Genomic DNA, 22,081 nt, shown 5'->3' with positions numbered 1-22,081 from the left:
ACTCAGCTAGGGGCCTGCGGACGCCTCGACCGTCGGCTAGCCCTCGTGCGCCCCGCCAAGGTTTGCCAGCCCTCCACGAAGGGCTCTTTTCCCTCCTCCCAACAACCCTGAGCCGGATGTTAGGGTTCTCCTCATTTTACAGGTAAGGAAATGAAGAGAAGTGGAGGGCAAGGGGCTCACCCGGGGTCGCCCGGCTCAGGGCTGGCGGGGAGAGCTCCCCTCCCCCTCCCCCAGCACCAGCACCGTGTCTGGGTTCGAATCCGGGCTCCAGCAGCTAGCTGTGCGCGCCCCGACAAGTCCCCTAACCTCTCCGGGCCTCAGTCTCCCAGCTATGTAAAAGGACCGGGGTGGGAGGCCCGGACCGGATGCACCTGGGAGCTCCCCTTTCCTGGGCCCAGCTCCAAGGGGCCAGCCTAACTGGATGAGGAAAGGAACTGCTGGGGCGGGGGTGGGGATGGGGGGGTCGGAGGCGTCACGGGACAAGGCCGCGGTCAGGACTGGCGCCTAGCTTGGGGTGATCGGCGTCCGTCGCTCTCCTCCCTCCCTTTTTCCCCCGCCCTCACACACCGAACCCCAGGCAGCCCGGGGACCACGTGATCGTGCCATCACATGACGCTCTCGTAATGGGAGGGTGAGGTTGGCGGGGTGGCAGCGGGGGTGGGAGGGAGTCCGGGTTCTGCCGCCCCGCTGGGGGGGTGGTGGCAGCCAATGGCGGTGGGCCGGCCCCGAGCTCTCAGCCAATAGGAAAGAAGTGGGCGTGGCCCCCAAATCTGGCCGGGTCGGTCGGCGTGTTGCGGCCCCGCAGTTTGTGGCCCAGGGCAGTGAGGGTTGCGCTAAGGTAAGCAGGGCCGTCTCCCGGGGGACCCCGGCCAGCGGGGCTCTGCTTGGGGAGCGTGGGGGGGGGGGGGCTAGTGGGCTCTCCATGCTTGGAAATTGGGAAGGGGGGCTTCTTTTGGGGGGGGGTCAGCCCCCAGCGGGGGGGCTGCTAGTGAGCGGTGACCTCAGTGACTGCCTTCCTTGGAAGAAAGGGAGCCTGCCCATGGCCCCCAGACCCCTTTGAAGTTAATTTCCCGTCTCCCCCACCTCCGTTTAAAGTGGACACCCTGAATGATTTAGAACACTGAAAACAAATAAAATAACAAAAAAAGTGGGTACCCTGGCATCCTGGGGGTCCCGTCTACCCCCCGTGCCAGTTGGACGTGCTCTCTTCCCTGGGCTATTATCTGCTGGGGCAAAGTCCCCAGAGCCAGGAAGGAGGCAGGCAGGAGTCTGTCCCCACCCCCCCTCAGTCCCTAGGGAAGGGGTGAAGAGCCGGACACAATCAAGCCTTGGGCAGCCTGGCACAGCCACAGGACTGGGCCCCCTTCACCCCATCCCCTCTGTGGCTCCCTACATCCCTAGAAATAGCTTAAGAAGGAATAGCCTTTGGGAGTCTGGTTCAGGGTTCAACAGCTCCCTAATAACTTTTTCTTTTGGGTGTCTCACCCTCCTGGCTTCTCTCTGCCATTTTACAGCCCTGAGTACAAGGCGGTCCAAAGCAGGCACAAGAACAGAGAGAGAGAGGAGGTTGGGAATTGGTATTACTAAAACGTTGTTTCTCTCTTCATGCTGTACAGCACAACACACACAACTCCCCTAGGCTTGATTCCTTTTTTTGCAAACTCAGTTGTATTTCTCCTGTGGTTTTTTTTTTTTTTTTAGGAGGAGCCAAAGGTTGGGCTTGTATGGGTCAGGGCCTCAGGTCCTGAGAGGAGGAGTTTATCCAAGTAAAAGCTTTCATCTCCCCATAGAGGAAATAATTTTGTAGAGGCTGGAAACCTTAGAGACTTTGGTGTCTGCCCATCTTTAGACCTTACATTCCGAGAGGCCGAAAGAGAAACAGGTGGAACACCTAGCTAGTGTGGGGAAAACAAGAAATAAAGCAGAGGAGGACCTAGCTGGACCTCAGAAGCTTTGGATTTTTTCTGGGAAGAAAGGAAGGCGGAGGATGAGGAAAGGAGCCTCCTCGTCAAAGTGACTTCTGTGGTGACCAGGGAAGAGTAGGATGAAGGATACCTGGGACTTAGTTGCAGAGCAGGGTTTGAATTTACCGTCACCACTACTGTAATGTCCCACCTACTTAGCTACATCAGATTTGGGGGGCTTAGTCTCTCCCTGTTTCTGCCCCTCCCTCCATCCCAGCTTGGGGATATCTGGATTTCAAGGAAACTTGGTCTCTCAGATGAGGTAAAGGGTAAGAAGGAGGTAACCTCAAAGACCTGTCCTAAAGCTGTTCTCCCCTCCCAACCTATCTCATCTGTGGCTTATGTCAGGAAATGATGCTGACACTTTCTCTTAGCAGTTACTCTTAGTGACCCTGATTTTTTTTTCTTCTATTTCCTCATCTCATCGATTATTGATGGAGGGGGTGAGGCAGGCAAACGTAGAGAAAGAGGGACAAAGAGTTGAATCAGAAACATTTCCCAGATCCCAAGAGCCTGGCCTCTCTCCAGCTTCCATTTTGGAAATTTGTTGAGTTGTATTTAGTCACGTCCAACACTTCATGACCCCTTTTGGGGTTTTCTTGGCAAAGGTATTAGAGTGGTTCGCCATTTCCTTCTCCAGTACATTTTACAGATGAAGAAACTGAGGCAAACAGGGTTAAGTGACTTGTCCAGGGTCACACAGCTACTAAGCATCTGAGGCCTCATTTGAAACCAAGTCTTCCCAACTCCAGGCCGGGCACTCTATCCACTGCACCATCTGGCTTCCCATCATCTTGGAAATGTGTTCTAATATTACCCAACCTCTTCTTGGATCAGTGAAAATGACATCCTCCCCCATAAGTTCTTAATCAAGGGCTGGGTAAGGGAACCCATATAAGAGTTTCCTGCCCTTACATCTATCCTTCTTTTGCAGAAGTTAGTATCACCCCCCAAACCCTTCTTCCCACCCCATCCCCACTCTTGAAATGATCAGTCTTTTCCCTCTTTGAGCTTGAAGGAAGGGATGACCCAACAAGTCTGGGCCAGCCAAGCGTGTCTCCACCACTGCCATGAGACTTAGTTCCCTCTGCTGATTCATGGGTAGGGTGGGGGAGGGGGGACAAGAGACTGCGAAGCAGCTGTTGAAGTCCAGATGAGGCAGCATTTTGGTGTGTGGGAATAAGGGGCTTGGAGAAGAGAGATTGTAGGTGGGAAGAAGGGCGGTAGAGAAAGGGGGAGTGGGATGGGGCATAGGAGAGCTACAGTAGAGATGGGAGAGATGGGTTAGGTGTGGACTAGTGCTCTACACTCTTCTTTACCCCTTGGCTACGCTCCCCTGTTTAGGATCCAGGGAAGGGTGTAAACAGATGTGGTTGACGGAGAAAGAAGAGTCTTGACTCACAGATTCTTTCTACTTCCCTTTTTCTTTTGAAAGTTTTCCAACCACGTTGTTTCCGGTGTAATCATGTGAGCCTTTCCTCTCAGTCAAATTGATCCTTGAAGCAAGTTTAAACAAGAATGATTACTAGGACATGAGCACAATGAGGAATGGTTCCCTTTGGGAGACCTTCCCATCCGGCTCCAGCTCCCTGCTCCCCCTTTCCCAGAGGTTAGGTATAGCTGCCTGACCCAGGAGATAATGAGTTTGAATGTCAACTCTGCCACTGGCTATCTATGTGACCTTGGGTAACATGCCTGGGCCCCTTAATTTCCACATCTGTCAAATAAAGGGGTTAAACCAGATGCCCTCTAAGGTCACTTCCCAGTTTTAAATCTGTGATCCTAACAGAGGTGCCAAGATGCCCTCTTCACATCCCCACGGGAGACTCTTTATATGTAGAAGTTGGATTTTATCCCTCACTACTCCTACTATATCCAGTGTCCTCTCTGAGGCTTGAAGGCTCATGGCTGTCAGCATAAAGTTGAGCTCTGGGTGTTTGGGGAGGACAGGAGAGAACCTATGGTTGAGTTAAGCTTTGGCTTAATTTTGGCTGACAGGTGGACAATGTGGAGGCTGCTGAGCTGGCTGTCCCTGGTGTTAGGACTGGTGGCTGGAATTCGATGTCCTGATGGACAGGTGTGTTCTAAGGCCTGCTGCAGGCAACCAGAAAGAACTGGCTACCGTTGCTGTGATTCACCTTGGGTGAGTACCCAGCCTAGTGCCCAGGAAGATGTTGCTAATCCCGTCTAACCGTGGGTCTAGAGCTATTTAGCCAGGTTCTTTCTGGTACCCATTGTGCCCACAAGCTCAGACTACTGGGCAAAGCTGCTTTTCCCTGCCAGGGTAAACCAAGGTACTACCAGGAATGGTGAATCCTGTTCATCTTGGCCCCCTGGGCATAAGGGGAATGAGAAGGAAGATACAGAGATACCTGTAGAGGAAGGAACTGAGCCTCTTCCCTTACCTGGTTCTTTCCCATCTCATTAGGATTCAGAGTCATCCATACCTGTGGCAAACAATGTACAGCTGGGCGTCATGTGCCAGGGTGATTCCCATTGCCCTGTTGGCTTCTCCTGCCTCTTGACCCCTTTGGGGAACTACAGCTGCTGCCCCTATGCAGAGGTAAGGATCTGGGGTAGGGGTGGCCAAGAAGGGAGGTGTCTGCTCGAGTCTGCTGTTATTGCTCTCAGACAACATGCTCTTCTTCTCTGTTCACTCCTCTTCCCCCCTCAGGCGGTGGTATGTGGTAATGGACACCACTGCTGTCCTCGTGGCTTCCACTGTAGCCTGGATGGTCGTTCCTGCTTTAAGGTACAAGGTATGAAATAGCTGGGCCTCTGGTAGAGAGGGAGGGGCAGGGGCATTGATTGCTGAGGAAGGAATATATCAGGGGAAGTAGTAAGATACACAGAGGAAAGAGTCCTGGATTTGGAATTGGAGGACCTGAGTTTGAATCTTGGCTTTGCTCCCTGCTACCTATGTAACTGTAGACAAATCACTCTGGGCCTCAGTTTTTACATGTGTTCATTGGGCGGATTGGACTAGATGCCTGTAAGGTACCTTCATCTCTAAAACTATGAGCCAATGAGGAGGGAGGGAGCTCTCTTCCTCAGGTAGGATGGAAGTGGAAAGTGGGGTGGTGAAAGCTTTTGGGAAACTGAAACCAGGAGAGAACCCAGGTGTCTGGGCTCCAGGATCTCCATCTGTTAGAAATGGGCACCAGGAAGAACAATTTGGCATTAGCCTGGCATACACCTGCATTAGCCACCTGGAGACTTGGGGAGGTGAACCTGGGCAAGTTCTTAAGGGTGTGGTGGCCCATCTGCCAATCCTTCTACTACAGTTTTGGCTAGGTGGGAAGAAAAAATGTTTGGGGAAGGAAGACAATCCATGGAGTTAGGGAGGGGATCCTGGTTTCTTGTTTCAGGAGGTACCAGCTCCAGGGCAGTGAAATGCCCAGACAGCCAGTACGAGTGCCCCAATGAATCTACCTGCTGCATGATGCCAGATGGCTCCTGGGGCTGTTGCCCCATGCCCCAGGTACCCATCCTGGAGAACAGGGGATGGAGGGGTGGGGAGAGTCAGAGTGAGATATTTCAATCATCTAAACATCCCCTCTTCCCCAGGCTTCTTGCTGTGAAGACAAGGTTCACTGCTGCCCCCAGGGCACCTCCTGTGATGTGGCTCATGCTCGCTGCCTTACCTCTGGTGGTGGCACCTACCCATTGGCACAGAAAACCCCTGCTAAAAAGGTTCAGCAAGAAAAGGGAGGTAAGGAACTTGGAGCAGGAGAAGGAAACCCGAGGAGCTCACCCTGAGAACCTGTCTTCAGCAAGGGCTTCTTTCTCTTCTTCCAGTGACGATGGTCACCAAAGTGCTCTGCCCAGATGCTCGTTCCCAGTGTTCTGAGGGTACCACCTGCTGCAAGCTGCCTAGCGGATCGTACGGCTGCTGCCCATTGCCAAATGTGAGGAAGGGGCCCTAGGATCTCCCCTCCTCTCATTCCCAGGCTGGTGCCCATCTGGGCCACCTGGCTTCAGCCATCTTTTGGTGTGGGCACGAGGGCATCTGAGCCTGCTGGCTGGGGACTCTGCCGTACTCTGCCCTCTGGTGGTGAACTTGAGCAATGACAATGGCAGACTGCCCCAGCAGATGGGCCTCCCCTCAGCCTTCCCTCCTATCTTTAGGCCGTCTGCTGCCCAGACCACCTGCACTGCTGCCCTGAAGGCACTGTGTGCGACCTGCAGATGAGCAAATGCCTCTCCAGAACAGGGGATGCCACTGACTTTGTTACCAAGCTGCCTCCAGAAACAGGTACTCAGAGAGGAGAGGACGGTGAACATCTGGGCTGTTCTGGGTGGCACAGACTCGTCGCCCAGGCCCTTTCCTGCTCCTGCAGGCTAGAAGTTGCCACGTCCAGAGCCCTTGTACAGAGCTATGGTGTTCTGTCTCCCTGCCCGCACATGTGTGCATGATTGTCACCTGTCCCTCTCCTCTCTTTTCTTCTCCTTTCCTGTCTTCTCTCTCTCCCAGTGCAGGAGGTAAAATGTGATGGAGAGGTGAGCTGCCCAGATGGCAACACCTGCTGCCGCCTGCAGTCTGGAGGCTGGGGATGTTGCCCATTTTCTGAGGTACCTGGGAGAAGCAGAGCGAATGGGGAAGGTGGTGGGAGGAGCCTCAAGCTAGCCTGGTCCCCCTGTCCTTGCAGCTCTGGGGGTGACCCTAGGGTCAAAGGTCAATCCTCTGCCCCCAGGCCGTGTGCTGCGAGGACCACATCCACTGCTGCCCCCATGGCTTCACATGTGACACAGAGGCCGGCCAGTGTAAACAGGGCCACAGTACACCATTGCTGGAGAGCACCATGGCTTCCCTTGCTGCTGTGGGCAATGTCCCCTGTGACAACACCACCAGTTGCCCCCCCAACACCACCTGTTGCCTCCTGGAAACAGGGGCATGGGGTTGCTGCCCTGCCCCAGAGGTACAGCAGGACCCCAGTGGGGTGAAGCAGTGTCTCTGCTGTGGTTGGGAAGGGGGGAAGGAGGATGGAGCCCAGGAAGAGAATAAGATAGGAGGTTCCCAAGAAAATCAGGGCTGGGCTGTGAGACTTTTCACTACACACCCAGAGAGCAGCTCCTTCCTGATCTTGTGCCTCCTCCCCCAACCTAGGCTGTGTGCTGTCCTGATCACAAGTACTGCTGCCCCCATGGCTATGTCTGTGGCCCAGAGGGCTGTACGACTGAGCATCATGTAGTGCCCTGGCTGCAGAAGGTACCCCCTCACTCAAATTTGGTCTCTACCTCTGTGGATTGTGACCAGCACACCAGGTGCCCAGATGGACAGACCTGCTGCCCCAGTCTTCGAGGGGGTTGGGCCTGTTGCCAGCTGCCCCATGTGAGTCACAGCCTGTCTCCCTGTCTTCCCCTGTGGTGGGGCCCTCTCCATCCGTTCCTGGGATCTGACAGGGGGTAGTGTAAGTTCCTTTCCTTGGGTTAAAGGCAGTTTCCAGGGACTATTCCCTATGGAAAGACTCCCTGCTTACTTCTTCTAGGCTGTGTGCTGTGAGGATCGAGAACACTGCTGCCCATCGGGCTACACCTGCAACGTGAAGGCGAGGTCCTGTGAAAAACAAGGCTCAGTTCAGCCCCCCACCTCTTCCGTGCCCCTCACATTGGGGAATGACAAAGGGGACGTGCATTGTGAGGGCAGACACTATTGCCATAGCTCTCAGACCTGCTGCCAGAACAAGAAGGGGTTCTGGGCATGTTGCCCTCTACACAAGGTCTGTACCTTTCCCCTCATCTCCATCATACTCCCTGGTAAAATCGCTCCCCACCCCTCATGTGCCTTCTTTCTCCTTCCAGGGTGTGTGCTGTGCCGACGGCAGGCACTGCTGCCCCGATGGCTTCCGCTGTGGGGCCAAGGGCACCAGATGTATCCCAAGGAAGACACTTCGCTGGGACAACCTCTGGACGCTGCTCTGAGTGGGATGGGCCCCAGGGGCTCCCCACTCTCACCCAAGCGCTCCACCCCAGCCTTTGGGACACTGTTGGTGGAGTACACTTCTCAGGCCTCCTCAGTTGTGGCTCCCCCCACACTGGGTCTTCTCAGCCCCTTTCTCATCATCACGGTCATTAAACACCCTGGGAGGAATGCCAGGCCGTGCTTTCTCCCCCTCAGATCCCACCCTCAGCCCCCACGGGTTGGGGTGGGTAGTGCAGAGGCAGGGGGAAGCCTCTGTCATTGTGGTTCTCCAGTGACTGTTCATCTTGGTTTGGGGCGAGGTTCCCCTTAACTCTCCCCTCAACTTTGTCCAACTGCTCTTTCCTGCTATACCCAAGGGGATGTTTGAGAGGGCATGATACAATAAAATTTATACAGTTTGTTAAAGTGCTTGTCTGTTGCTGGGGTGGCCCTGGGGGAAGACAGTGCCAGGGGCAGAGCTTTCTTTCTCTGCAGGCCCTGACACCTCCTTTTTCCTCACGTTAGTCAGCTCCTGCAGTCGGGCCATCGCCCTCAGTCCCCCCCACTCTTCTCAAGAAAGAAGAATGCCAGCCTCAGTCAGTGTCAATAGTTTTTATGTATTGTCTCTCAAGCCAGCCCTTTGGTTCCCATCATCTCTCACAATGCAGCCCGCCTGTGGCACTCCTGGCAACAGCCTAGACCAGGTTGTTCTAGAGGACGTGATGCCAACTTCCCAGGCTGGTGAACAAGCAGCACATGCCAAACCCTCCCTCCCTCCCTTTTTCCCCCACTCCTGGCCCAGGGATCCTGTCCTCCTCCCTAGAGCTCCCCTCCCCTCCCCTGGCTCTGACCAGTCTCCCTACCCCCATCTTCCCCACAATAGAGCTTTCTATATACAGGGTATTTATACAAATGATGGGAGTCTCTCCCTTCCCCCCAGCCTCCAAAAGGGTTTGTTTTTAGGATTTGGAGCCAGGCATTCCTTTTCATGTACCTTGAAATTCCTAGCCCCTCTCCCTCCTGGGCTGCCAGGGAGAAAAGGCACTTGGGGAGGGGGTAACCCCCAGCATAACATGGTAATGTTGGGAGGTCAGGGACAAACCCTTCCCCTCCCACCTCTTCCCCCTCCCCACAGCCTCCATCTACCCCCACCAACCACCCTCCCCCTCCCCGAGGCATCCTCCTGGCAATTCCAAAGGGAAAGGAAAGGGGAAAGGTGCAGATTTACACAGGCCTAGCCCCTGGCCTCCCTCCCATCCCAGACACTTTACAGTCCTAGATGACTAAGGACCATTTTAAGTGCTTCACCAGACACCTTCAAGGTTGGTGCTGCCTGCTGGGACACCCAGGTTTCACCTGTCCCTGGCACTGATGCTCTGGAAAGGTGTATGTTTGAGTAGGGCCTGAGTCTTGGGCACCTCCAATGCCACCACAGTGCCAGTCTTAGGGGAGGGGTTACTTAACGTTGAACACCATCAGTGGCCTCTCCTCCCTCCTCTGCCAGGGGCTTTTCTTGTCCCCAGCCTCATCGCCCACCTCAACACCCAGCTCGTCCTCAGGGCTGGTGAGGGAGTCCCGCCGCAGCTCACTGGCACTACTGCGGGAACTGTCTCCTCGACTGCGGCCCCGGCCCCTGGGCACTGTGGCTGCCCGGCCCTCTGGGGCCACTGCTTCGTCCAGCAGCGGGGTCAAGGAGTTGTCCTCTGGGGAGCAGAGGCCGGTGCGGCTCTCGCTGCTGCTGGGCTCTGTGTCCTCACTCAGGGCCAGGCGGGGTGGGGCTGGTGGGGGGGCCGGAGCTGGGGCTGGGGCCCGCTCTTCCCCCCGGGGGCCCTGTGGCCGGCGCCTAGGCAGGGGCCTGGCCTCATGCACATCAACACCCGAGTCCAGGCTGGCATCCGTGCTTCGCCCACCACTGCCCCCACCTGCCTGCAGGTCGATGTAGGAATGACGCACCTGAGAGTTGGAGCGCCCATCCAAAGACACAAACCATGCCCGCGGGTGGGGCTTCACCCCCAACTCTAGCAGCTTTTTCTCAGTGAGGGCCTGCAGCTCTCCATTAAGCTGAGCCATGGTAGACTCATTGAAGAGGACAGGGATGGTGACAGAGCCACTGACTGGTGTGGATCGGGCACCTGCCCAGCTCTCTCCACTTTCACTGCCTGCACCTGGGTGGCCCTGCAGGAGCTGGCGCTGGGGGTCAGGCTGGGGAAAGGGCCGGGCTGAGCCTTGAGTGGCACCTTCGGGTGGGGCTGACTCATCTCCCGAGGATGTACCTGACTCCCCTAACCTCACATAGTGGGCAGGGATGACCAGGGTAGGCATGACATTTCGGTAGACACTGTCCTTCAGGTGGTCGATGGATCCACAGAAGATCAGCTGGCCCGCCTGGCTGAGGGACGGTGGGCGGGACAGCTGGTCCACAGACTGCGAGAGCAGGAAGTCAGGGGCCTTGCCTTCTGTGTTGGCCTTGTGCCCTAAGAAGTGATCAAAGGGAGAGGGCAGTGGAGGTGGGGATGGAGGATCATGGATGTAGGTAGCTCCTCCTGGGGCCCGACGGGGGTACTCTTCCAGGCTTGGCTCCAGTCCCCCAGAACCCTCTACTGAGCGGGCTCCCTTAAGACCCGCACCCTCTGCTCCCCGGGCACAAGGGGGCTCTGCTGATGCCCGGCCAGCTGGGCGAGGCTTGACACGAAAGAAGTCATCTCTGGAGCTGGTCAGGTCCCGGGAGCTGGAGAAGGCAGAATGCAGGGCTCCCGGGGGTGGTGCTTCAGGGTCCCCTGTGGAAGGAGGCTCCAGGGATCCCCCACAGATCAGGTGGAGCTGAGACATCGATGTCGCCTGGTCCTTCTTGTTACTTTCCAGAGGTCCAGAAAGAGGCAGCTTGTGCAGCTGCTGCCGTGGCTTGAGGCAGCGCCTTCTGTAGATTAAAGAGACATGGCATGGGCACTCAGTGAAAGTGAAGGGCTGGGTGGGGGTTTAGGCTGGCACAGATAAAGATGCCCTTTTCCCTTCCCTCCAAAGGAGGAAGAAATGAGGGGGATCTTGCCTGGGATCTAGGGAAAGATTACTGTTCAGAGTATAACTGCGTATATCTAGGAAAGAGGGGGTGGAGAAGGAAATAGCAAATCACTCCAGTATCTTTGCCAAAAAACCCCCACAGACAGTAAGGTTCATGGGGTCACAAAGAATTGGACATGGCTGAAAAATTAAACCACAACAGGAAAAGGGCAAGGGGGATGGAGGAGCCTGTGCTAGAGAATGGAGTTGAGGGCCCAGGGCATGTCCAAAGGATGATATTCAGAGTTGGGGAAGGAGGTTTGGAGCATCTGGAGGGGGCAGTGATGAGAGCAGGGAGCCAAGGTGTCTAGAAGGTAGAGGTGTGGGGGTCAGGGAGTATGGCTTATGGGGAGGAGGCATCAAGGAGCTTCTGGGGTTAGGGAACCTGAGGAAAGTGATGTAGTGAGAAGGCATGGATTGGCCAAGGATGTGGCTGGTCTGGGGCAGGATGGGGAATGGGAGCGGGGCAGGCAAAGTGTCAGAGGGCTGTCCCCTAACCTGCAGTAGTAAATGAGGAGGCAGAGCAGGCTGAGCACAAGTAAAGCAAGGGCTCCCAGGATGGTGAGCAGGAAGATGGTGTGGTAGGTGCTGATATCCTTAATGCCCGATGTGACCGTCACCAGCCCTGCACCTGGAGAGAAGGAGGGAGAGGTGAATGAGGGGGGCCCCAGCCACTGGTCTCATCACCCAGTTTTCTCTAGTAGGACACACCACAGACTCTGTGGCACTCCTTATACACAGACTCAGATATATCACTCCACTGTTTAAAATCCTTCAGTGGTCCTTTGTCTGGCATTCAAGACCCTTTACAAACTGATACCATCCTAACTTTCCAGCCTTATCAAATATTACTGCCCTTCCTATAATTTACACTCCAGCCAAAGTGGTGGCTTGGTGAACAGAGTCCTGGGCCTAGAGTCAGGAAAACTCATCTTCCTGAGTTCAAATCTGGTCTCAGACACTAGCTGTGTGACCCTGGGCAAGTCACTTAACCCCACTACCTCCAAAACAAACAAAAATAATCTAAATGATTGCTCCCAAGAATCTAGCACAGTGCTCTGCACACAGTAGGTGTGAGGAAGATTTCTCCTCTTCAGAGTAGGAGAGGAAAGATACTGACTTTTCCAACAGAGGCATGTTCCAATCTCACTGCTGCTACTCTGAAGATGTGTGACCCTGGGCAAGTCCCTTAACCTTTCTATACCTCAGAGTTGAGGAGAGAGGCTGGGGTATAATGAAGGGGCAGAGATAGGAGGTGGGAGCCAAGGTATCTAGAGGGTAGAGGTCCTTCCAGCCTTCAGTTTACGATCCGATGATGCCTCATGTCCCTGTCCCCCAATACCTCCCAGCCTCTCCTAGATGCAGCCCTGCCAGCCCCACTGATTCCTCACCAGAATACGCAGGGGAGGCCAAAGCAGCAGCCCAATAGCCCAGCTGAGGGGAGACAAAGGTCCAGTAGAGCTGCCGTCCCTCCTTTCTGATCAGGCCCGTCCCATTTCGTACCCAAAGTCCTGGTGGCAGAAAATGAGACAATGACATTAGAGGACGCACTCAATGATCTCCCTACCCAAAAAGGCCCCCCCTTCTTGCCCCTGTCCTTTCTTCTCCTCTCCCCATCCAGCAATGTCCCTGCAGCCCAGAACATACCGCTCTTGGGGTCAAATCTCCAGGCAGGGATACTACTGGTACCAAGGGCTCGAGGTCCGGGGGGGAGGGGCAGCGAGAAGTGCACGGGCCCTGATAGCGGCACCTCTGTTCCATTGCCAGTCAGCAGATGGACGCTCACTGCAGCCAGGGGTGCCAGCTCCAGCCAGGAACTGTTGGCTGCAGGAGGATGAGGATGCAGAGGCAGGGGTGGGAAATGTAGCCGAGTCAAATAGGACCTCCTCCTCCCTCTTCCCCTCCCTGGTCTCATCCTCAGCTACCCTATATCTGCCTTACCTGAACTGTTGCCTTCAGTGCCCAGGAAGGCAGGGAAGGCCCTCATCTCCTGTTCTGTGCTGGCAGGTGTAAGTGAGGCCCAGAGTTGGCTGTAGGTGGAGCTTCGGGGCAGACGAGCTGCCCGGCGTTGGAACTGTACCCAGGGCTGAGAGCGGGCGCCTGGGACAGGGCAGACCAAGGGATGACATAGAGGGATAAGCAAGGAACCAGTGTTTGCAGAATGCACATGTGAGTTCTAATCTTATCTTTGCTATTAGTTGTGACACTAAGTTCTAGGAAGCATTGGAATCAGGAAGACCTGTGTTCAAAGCCATGTGACCCTGGTCAAGTCACTTAGCCTCTAGTCAGCCTCAGTTTCCTCAAAGCTGAATCCATTTGAACCTATATCTCTTTGTATCCCTGGCACTTAACACAGGACCTGTCACACATTGTTGTTTAGTCATATCCAACTCTCCATGGCCCCATGGATCACAGTATCCATGGGGTTTTCTTGGCATACTGGAATGATCTGCCATTTCCTTTTCCAGTGGACTGAGACAAACAAAGGTGTCTGAGTGTCTTCAAGTGTCTGAGGCTAGATCTGAACTCTGATCTTCCTGACTCCAGGCCACATGCTCTGTCCACTGACCCATCCAGCTGCCCCTATCTGCAGCACAGAACATATGTAATACATGCTTGTGGACGGACTGACTTCGAGTCAGGAAGAAGACCTGGAATCTGAGGGATGGAGTTGGAGGAGGCAGGAAGAGGTCATTTTAGGAATAGGGTATTATATTAGCAAAAGCAGAAGGAGACAGGAAAGGACAGGTATTAGAGAAAATCATCCCACTTAGCTGTTTTGAATGCTGATGACATGAGAGTATGTGAGATGAGGCTAGAAAGGTAGGTTGTGGGGCCAGGTTAAAGAGAGAATTGAAAGTCAGGCTTTGTGGTTTCTGTAGTTGGTTCACAATGGGGAGCCACTGAAGATTACTGAGCAGAGGAGGGGCACATGAGGAAGATTACTAAGGCAGCAGTATATGGAACATGGATCAGAGTGAACATAAAGTAGAGGCCAGAAGACTGTTTGGAGGCTATCACAATAGTTGACAGAAAAAGAGATGGGGGAGTGAGATAGAAAGGTTGCAGTAGGAGTGGAAGGGAGAGTCCTGTGGCAGGTTGATAGGAGCTCAGTCCTCATTGGTTGACTGAAGGGGTGTGAAGCAGACTGTGACTTGGGGCTGGGGGTGCCATCAAAGAAGATGAGGAAGGAGAGTTTCTTTGGAGAAGACCTTGAGGAGACTCATGTTAAGAGCTCCAATGAAGCAGGATTCTGAGTGGGGAAGGCACAGAGGGAGACGCCTTACCTGGGGAGCCCAGCAGAATGTGGATGAGGTCCTCATAGAGGATGAGGGTGGCAGGGCGCTCAGGAAGCAGATAAAGGCTGACGGAGGCATACACTGTGGGAGGGGGGCATCTGTTCCAGTGAGGTGGTTCTCCAAGGTCACATCCCCCCAATTCTCCACCCACCACACAGAACCCCTTCCTTGAGGTTTTCCTTTTGACCAGTTTGAAAGGGCACAAGACACATAAAATTGCATCCTTCCCCCGCCACTTCCCCTGTGTAGAGGCACTTCCCAAACTGAGGGAAGGTAAAAGGGACCCCTCCCCCTCCACTCCCACAGCTTTATCTGTAAGCTATCTGGGCCTCCCCCACCCCATCAGTCCCAGTCTGGGTTGCAGCTGCTCCAACAACAGGGCCCCTCATGTCTATTTTGAGAAGGGGCTGAGGGTCAGCTGGTCAGGGAGGAGTGGTAAAATAATGCTCTCTCCCAGTCCCACCCAACACACCCACACTCACAGGGCAGCTTGTCGACACGCCAGGGGACCGAGTTGGTGAGGAAGCCAGGCCGGGCAGCAGTGATCAGCACCCAGGTGCCCAGGCGGTAGCTGAGAGGCAGTGTAGCCACCCCCTCTGCATCGGTGGTACCTGTGGCCAGCAGAGTCCGATTCCCAAATACATCTACAGAGGCCCGTGCTAGGGGTGCTAGTTCCCCACTGACATACACCTGGACTTTGATGAACACCTCTGTTGAGAGAGACAGGAGTCAAGCCCAAGAGACCAAAAAGGAAGCCTGCAGGTGGGGAAGTCAAGAACTGGGGGCGCTGTCCAGGCTGAGAGACAGATATGATGGTGGAACCACAGAGGGAGAGGTAGAATAAAGTCAGGAATTTGGAGAGGTGCTGCAGGAAGGACCTAGTGTATGAAAAGGTGGGAAAGGGTGGGGTTATATTTGGGGGATGGCAGTCCCAGAGCTACAGAACGCTATCTGGGGAGAGGAGATCTGGCAGAAAGAGGTGGTTTGAGTACAGACTTATCAGGTCCAGGGAAAGGGCTGAGAGACAGAGGTTTAAGGGGAGAACTGAGGGAACCCAGACCAGAGAGTGGGAAGCCAGGTATGGAGAGGGCTGGTCGGAAAAGTAGATGGGTAGATGGGTATATCCAGTGCAAACTGAGGAAAAATTTAAGGAAGGGGATCTCAGGGATTAGATGATTTAAGATGGGATTTGTGGTCCATGAGCCTACACCATCCACCAGCAGTCTCCAAGTCACGCATCCACAATTCAACCCTCCAGAGAATCCTTTGACTTGTGGCCCCCTACATGTACTCTAGTGCCAGGGTTTCCTTCCGCTGCACCCATGCAGACATGTCTCCTGGCACTCCCTAACCCACAGCTTGCCCTTTCCTGGGAGCTGGCCAGCATCACCCACCCCCAGCCAAGCAGTGGTTGCTATGACGATGCCCTCATTCCTCCTGGGAGGGCTCTGTGTAGAAGCAGGGCCCCAGGAGAAGGGGAACTAGGGTTGAGGGATTGAGCACAGGGGGAGGGACCCCAAGTGTCCTGCCCATTCTAGACAGACTCCCCCCAATGCACACCTCCCACATCTTCTTGGGAGCTCAGGGGTCTTCCTCAAAGTCCAGTTCCCTAACCTTCAAACATTTGCCCACCACTCCTATTTAGCCAAGAGCTGAAAATGTCCTGGCCAGAGCAGAGCCAGAGCATGAGGCCAAGAGCCAGGCATTCTTAAGAGACCTGAAGTGGGACAGCAAAGTGGGAGTGGGGCTGAGCAAGAAATGAAAGGCAGTCCTAGATTATGTCTAAAATTGAGGAGTAGGATCAGGGGCCTGAGTGACCCAAGCTAGTCCCCCTTAGGGGAACTCTGATATACCTGTGTGACCTTAGGTAAGTCTTTACCCTCTCTGGGCTTTAGTTTCCTCATTTGTAAAGAGAAGGAATTGGAGTCTTCTGAGGGGCTCTTAAACCGAGATCTTTGAACTTGAGTTGTCAGTTTTTTGATAACTGTATTTTAACATAATTGGTTTTCTTTGCAAGCTTATATATTTTATTTTATGCATTTAAAAACATTATCCTGGGAAGGAATCCACAGACTTCACCAGATTTCCAGTGGGGCCCATGACATAAAAAAGGTTCAGGAATCTTGCTCCACAGCTATGATCCTATAAGCCTACGCTTAGCATCACTGGGGGCAGGTACTGAAGGTGGAGTATGAGAGCCATCCTGGCTGTCAGAAGCACCTACAGTCGCTGGTAGGTGCTCCCTAGATTTGGCATCTAGCTCCTGGGCATATGTGGTCATGCCTGCCCCTGGTATCCTATCCTAGGTTGGTCTTTCTCAAAGCCTCCAACCCTGTGACAATCCTATACCTGCTCATAGAGTTCCACAGAGGTCAGCTCCCTCCGTCCCCTGGAATTCTCACCTCCTGGCAAAAGCCTCTCTGAACCCCCTCACTCTGATGGTCCCCAGAGGTGGCAGGGCCCCTCAGTCTCAGGAGGAATTCAGAGAAGCTTTCAGTAAGGGTTGGGCCTGGCTGGGAACAGCTGGAGTCAACAGCTGGGAGATCTAGGGGGAGGGAGGGGGCACTTGGGGGTCTGGAATGTAGCCACTTCAGGGAATGTCCCAGGCTCCAGAGCCCCATGGCCAGAGCCTCCAAGGGTTTCCCAAAAAGGCAGCATTTAGAAGGAGCAGACGAGAGAGACAGAGACAGAAAGAAAGAGAGAGAGAGAGAGAGAGAGAGAGAGAGAGAGAGAGAGAGAGAGAGAGAGAAAGACAGAGAGAGAGAGAGAAAGACAGAGAGAGAGAGAGAGAGAAAGAGAGAGAGAGAGAGAGAGAGAGAGAGAGAGAGAGAGAGAGAGAGAGAGAGAGAGAGAGAGAGAGAGAGAGAGAGGATGAACTAGGGATTTACCAAGATCCAAAGTGATAACTAAACCAAATAGCCTAAAGCTCATTCCAGAGCCTAAGGGTTCCTCCTAGACTCTGCCTCTGGATATCCCCATCCCTATCCTGCTACATTAAAACCTGACAAATAGCCAGGAATACTGTGCACTATGGAGACTCTTCCCTTGGGACCCTGGTGAGGAAGGGGCTATTTCATAGAAGTGAAAAGTAGTATTCCAGTTTAGGGGATATTTGGAAGGTGATGGCTCACCATCCTAAGGAGACAATCATAAACTCCCAGCCACCCTGTGGCCCAGGTTATCCCTGGTTTGCCAAGCAGGGAGGTACTTTACTCAACTTGCCCTGGAACCCAGGACCCTCCCCCCCATACTTAACTTACTATATTTCATTTTCACCCACCCAGGGGCTCAGTTCTGCCTCTCCAGGAGGAAATCCTGTCCCCTTTCCCAGCCAGACTCCCCCTCCCCCTGCTTTTCCTGCTGAGCTCCTGGGGAAGGGAGGGGAAATACTGTGCTCAGAACAGCAAGCAACCTTTCCCCTACACCCACCCCAAACCCCAGAGGGACAGGAGGTGGAGGAGGATTAAGGGAGTAACCTTAATGGGGGAAGAAGGTGAATTCCACCCCAAGCAACAGAGACTCCCCCTTTGGGGGAGGGGGAGCAGAGGGGCAGCAGCTGATAGAGAGAGGTGTGTGTACATATGTATGTGAGGAGGAGGATTAAATACATCCGGCAGTGACTGGAGACTGGAAGAGTCAGGGATGGGCAGGGACCAAATAATGGGGGCCTGGTATCAGAAGCCCTTGCGAGAGAGCTTGGCAGGAAGTCTGTTTCTTTCCACTAAACCCTCTACTCCTTGCAAGGACCCAGGAGATGAGAGGGAGAATGGAGAAACCCAGATTCTACAGCCACCTTACAAACCCCTGAGGTTGAGGAAAGACAGAAATGTGTCCTCCATGCTAAGGGGAGACAAGTATAGGGAAACTGAGAAGAGGGGGGAATGTTCCAATCTGGGCTAACCTAGGACTTGGGTCACCAGCTTCCCATGCCTCCTATTCTCCTAACTGTCCCATAATATGATTACCATTGTGGATCTACAGTTTCCAGTGTAGACCACCCTGATGGGTCCCATATCCCACAATGCCCTCAGAGTTCACAAGGAATGCAGGGGCCTGGGTTCCTCCTGTTCTAGTCCCCTACCTTCAACACAAACCTGCTCACTCCCCCCCATCAATACTAATTTTGAGACTGTACACCCCTATACTCAATCCTATATCAAGGTAGGGGTGGTCTCAGAGCCCAGAAGGAAGGAGGGGATCGATGGGGGTGTGCAATCTCTAACAGTGGGGCTGGAGTCAGGGCCCACAAGGCAGGTGGGGGAACCAGTGGAGGTATCTAATCTCTAATAGTGGAGCTGGGATCAGGGCCCAGAGGGGACCAAAGTGTAACCCAACATCTAGTAGTGGGGTTATTGTCAGGGTCCGGGAGCGGGGAAGAGGAATGGGGGACCCATAAAAGGTCTCCACATCTAGCAAAGGAGTGGGTGTCAGGTCCCAGGGGGACATCAGCGGGAGCCCCCTCATCTAGTAGTAAGATGGGTGTCTCAGGCAGACAATGGCTCAGGCAGTGCCCTCCCAGGTGGGCCAAAGAGGGAAGAAACCCACGGCGGGAGCGGGTTTCGGGGAGCCCCTGCCCTCCCCATTGTGTCTCCCTTCCCTGCACCCCGGCCCCGCCCCTGCTCCCCATCGCCCCTCCAGCACAGGATCCACGCCCCCCAATGGAGCAAGCGAATCTGCCTGGCCCCCTCCCCCAGCCCCAGGAGCTTTCCGGGCGTCCTTGGGGGAGGGGGCTGGGGTGGGATTTGGGGCTGCAGGAGAATGGGGGTGGTTCTGCAGGGAAGCGGGGGGCCCCTGTACTCACCCTGCGGGTTGGGGGGCTCCGGAGGGGCCTTGCCCCGGGCTCGGGAAGCGTCTCCGAGAAGCAAGGGCAGCAGCAGCAGCAGAAGACGCCCGCTCCGCGGCGGCATCCTGGCGGCCCCGGCGGCTAGCGGCCCATCCCATCCGCCCGCTGCCCCTGCCCCTGCCCCTGCCCCTGCCCCTGCCCTGCCGCCGCCGGCCCCCGCGCACAGGCACAGGCCTGGGCCACCGCCCGCCCCTCCCTCCTCCTCCTCCTCCTCCTCCTCCGCCGGCAGACAGCCCGCAGCCCCCGCCCCGCGCAGCCCCGCTCCGCCGGCTCCCCGCGATTGTCTCAACCCGCCCGCCGGCCCCCCCTGCAGGCCGCGCCCGGCAGTGCCGCCCCCTCCCCGCCCTTCGCCTCTCCTCCTCCTCACGCCCCTAGTCCCGCAGGTCCCGACACCCCGCACGCCCACCCTCCTTTCGATAGTGTCCCGGCTCCCGACAGCAGCCCCCATCCTTCCAGCTGGAAGGGAACACTGAGGGCAAGCTCAAGCTCACATTCATATTCTACAAGGTCCCGGACCAGTGCTGGTCCAACCTCTGAGGGAACTTCCTGTGGTAGGGAGACAGTTCATTACTTAGGGGGGCAGTCCATCCATCATCCATCCATCCATCCATCCATCCATCCATCCATCCATCCATCCATCCATCCATCCATCCATCCATCCATCCATACCACCGACCATCCATCCCTATCCATCCATCCATCAGTTGAGTTCTGAGCCACCTTGGATCAAAATCTGCTTCACTTTAGCTTTCTTCCATTAGCTCTGATCCTACTGCCTCCTACTCACCCTGAGACACAAGATAAGACTATGCCCTTCACAAATTTGAAGACAGGACTCTTTCCTACACCCCCCCCCCCCACATCTAGTTCAACTCACCCCCCCTCCCCTTGTATCTGTGTGTCTATCTGTCTCTTTTTCTCTCTGTATTTCTCTTTCAACTGATGAGAAATCTGAGGCCCAGGGAGGTTAAGTAACAATAACCAGCAAAGTAATTATATTTGTCCAGAGTCACATGGTATCTATAAGTCATTTTAAGGTTTGCAAAGCACTTTACAAATGTGGTACCATTTAATCCTCATAACAACCCTGTGAGATAGGTGCTATTATTATCCCCACTGTACAGAGGAGGAAAACTGAGGTAGAGAGGTTAAGTGACTTGCCCAGAGTCACATAGATGGTGAGTGTCTGAGCTGGGATTTGTATTCATTTTTTCCTAATTCCAAATCCAATACCCCGTACACTGTACCATCAAACTATTGCTGAGGTAGTGAGCAAATAGGAATCCAGGTCTTCTGATTCCAGAGACAGTACCATGCACACTGCCTCTTACACAGCCTATTTACCCCTAAAACTGATGAACTCATATTCTAGTACACGGTGAATGTTGGTGAAACTGTGGACTGGTCTAGCCATTCTGGAAAGCAACTTGGAATGGTCTGTGCCCCCAGAGTCATTAAACTGTAAATACCCTCTGACCCAGAGATATCAACATATTTGTACAAAATTTATAGCAGCCCTTTTTGTTATAGCAAATAACTGGAAACAAAGAGGATGCCCGTCAATTGGAGAATGACTGAACAAATTAAAGTAGAAGTATATAACAATATATAACAGAAGAAATGGTAAAAGGGACAGTTTCAGAGAAACTTGAGAAAACTCATGACCAGACAGAGTGAAATACACAGAACAATATACAATATAATAGCAAGTATACAATCACATATAAAGGTTATAATATAAATAAAATGAAGTCATTAGGTGGTGCAACGGATAGAGTGCCAGGCCTGGAGTTGGAAAGACCTCAGTTCAAATCCAGCCTCAGACACTTCCTAGCTGTGTGACCCTGAGCAAGTCACTTAACCTTGTTTGCCTCAGTTTCCTCATCTGTGAAATGAGTTGGAGAAGGAAATGACAAATTATTCCAGTGTCTTTGCGAGAAAACCCCAGATGGGGGTCACAAAGAGTAGAACACAACCAAACAACAACAAAATATAATAACAATATTGTAGTGAAAAATAACTTTGAAAGACTTAAGAACTCTGATGAGTGAAATACTAAACAAGATTCCAATGGACCACTGATGAAGCAAGCTACACCTCTTCCTGACAGAAATAGAATAAGATATACATTTTTTGACATAATCAATGTGAGAATGCACTTTATTTGATTATGCATATTTGTTACAAGGGTTGTCTTTTTTTTTCTTTTCTGAGGGGATGAGAGGAAGAGGAAGATTAGGGATAGGGTAGCATCCCCTCCTTCCCCCTAAAAAAAGAGAAAAGAAAGACCAGATAAAAAAACCTTGATGCATTTTTTAAAAATGTATAGAAGAGAATAGATAAAAGGTTTGGAAGGAAATAGAGAAACAGGACAGCTTTGAAAGCAATATCTTGAATTTATTATACATATTCTAAAAATAAAATTGTACATAATAATAATAGCTAGCGTATATACAGCCATTTAAAGATCGCAAAGCACTTTGCAGATATTATCTCTTAATCCTAAGAAGTAGGTGTTACTATTATCCTCATTTTACAGATAAGGAAACTGAGTCAAACATTGGTTAAATTATTTACTCAGAATCACACTGCTAGTGAGTTTCTGAGGCTGAATTTGAAATGAGGTCTTCCTGGCTCCAGGCCCAGTGTCCTAGCTATTGTGCCACTTAGATGCCCCTATGAATTTATTACATACTTTCCTTTTTTTTTTTTTTTTAAGCAAATCGTATGTAATAGAGATTTGTGGTTTCTTGTAGAATCCTCTTTTTCTGTCCTATTTATATGTTCTCTTGGGAGAAGGTTGTTCATTAAGTTGAGAACAATTTTTTTAAAAAAGAATTCACATTATATATCACTTTAAGGTTTGCAAAATGCTTTCTTAATTGCAACCCTTTGAGGTATTGTTATCCCGATTTTATAGATGAGGAAATTCGGGCCCTGAGTGGCTGAATGGTCCATGGATGGGCTTAGAGTCAGAAAGACCTCAGTTCAAATTAGGCCTCAGATACTTGGCAGC

At 53.2% G+C, this 22,081-nt stretch overlaps 2 protein-coding genes across 4 annotated transcripts; one reads left to right on the top strand and one right to left on the bottom strand.

Annotated features, from left to right (window-relative positions):
• GRN (granulin precursor) lies at positions 1 to 8,292 on the top strand. 2 transcript variants are annotated; one of them, XM_072646021.1, is made up of 13 exons: positions 1 to 142; positions 3,963 to 4,107; positions 4,393 to 4,527; positions 4,639 to 4,723; positions 5,333 to 5,445; positions 5,532 to 5,676; positions 5,763 to 5,872; positions 6,093 to 6,219; positions 6,439 to 6,536; positions 6,659 to 6,883; positions 7,072 to 7,296; positions 7,454 to 7,684; positions 7,767 to 8,292. In XM_072646021.1, the coding sequence occupies exons 1-13, from the start codon at positions 117 to 119 to the stop codon at positions 7,884 to 7,886; spliced, it is 1,785 nt and encodes a 594-aa protein (XP_072502122.1). In that variant the 5' UTR covers positions 1 to 116; the 3' UTR covers positions 7,887 to 8,292. The 2 variants fall into 2 exon arrangements, with proteins under 2 accessions (XP_072502122.1, XP_072502123.1); XM_072646022.1 differs by lacking the exon at positions 1 to 142 and adding an exon at positions 736 to 838.
• A 171-nt stretch (positions 8,293 to 8,463) lies between these two features.
• Positions 8,464 to 19,181, bottom strand: FAM171A2 (family with sequence similarity 171 member A2). Of its 2 annotated transcripts, XM_072646019.1 has the most exons (8): positions 19,024 to 19,181; positions 14,705 to 14,932; positions 14,211 to 14,303; positions 12,865 to 13,023; positions 12,571 to 12,747; positions 12,315 to 12,434; positions 11,422 to 11,554; positions 8,464 to 10,783 (listed from the first exon to the last, which is right to left on the bottom strand). In XM_072646019.1, the coding sequence occupies exons 1-8, from the start codon at positions 19,127 to 19,129 to the stop codon at positions 9,322 to 9,324; spliced, it is 2,478 nt and encodes an 825-aa protein (XP_072502120.1). In that variant the 5' UTR covers positions 19,130 to 19,181; the 3' UTR covers positions 8,464 to 9,321. The 2 variants fall into 2 exon arrangements, with proteins under 2 accessions (XP_072502120.1, XP_072502121.1); XM_072646020.1 differs by lacking the exon at positions 12,865 to 13,023.
• Between the last annotated feature and the right edge of the window lie 2,900 nt (positions 19,182 to 22,081).

The sequence above is a fragment of the Notamacropus eugenii genome, chromosome 2, assembly GCF_028372415.1.
Source record: "Notamacropus eugenii isolate mMacEug1 chromosome 2, mMacEug1.pri_v2, whole genome shotgun sequence".
Taxonomy (NCBI): Eukaryota; Metazoa; Chordata; class Mammalia; order Diprotodontia; family Macropodidae; genus Notamacropus; species Notamacropus eugenii.
The sequence above is the reverse complement of the archived record's forward strand: the minus strand, read 5'-3'. Positions and strand labels throughout refer to the sequence as shown.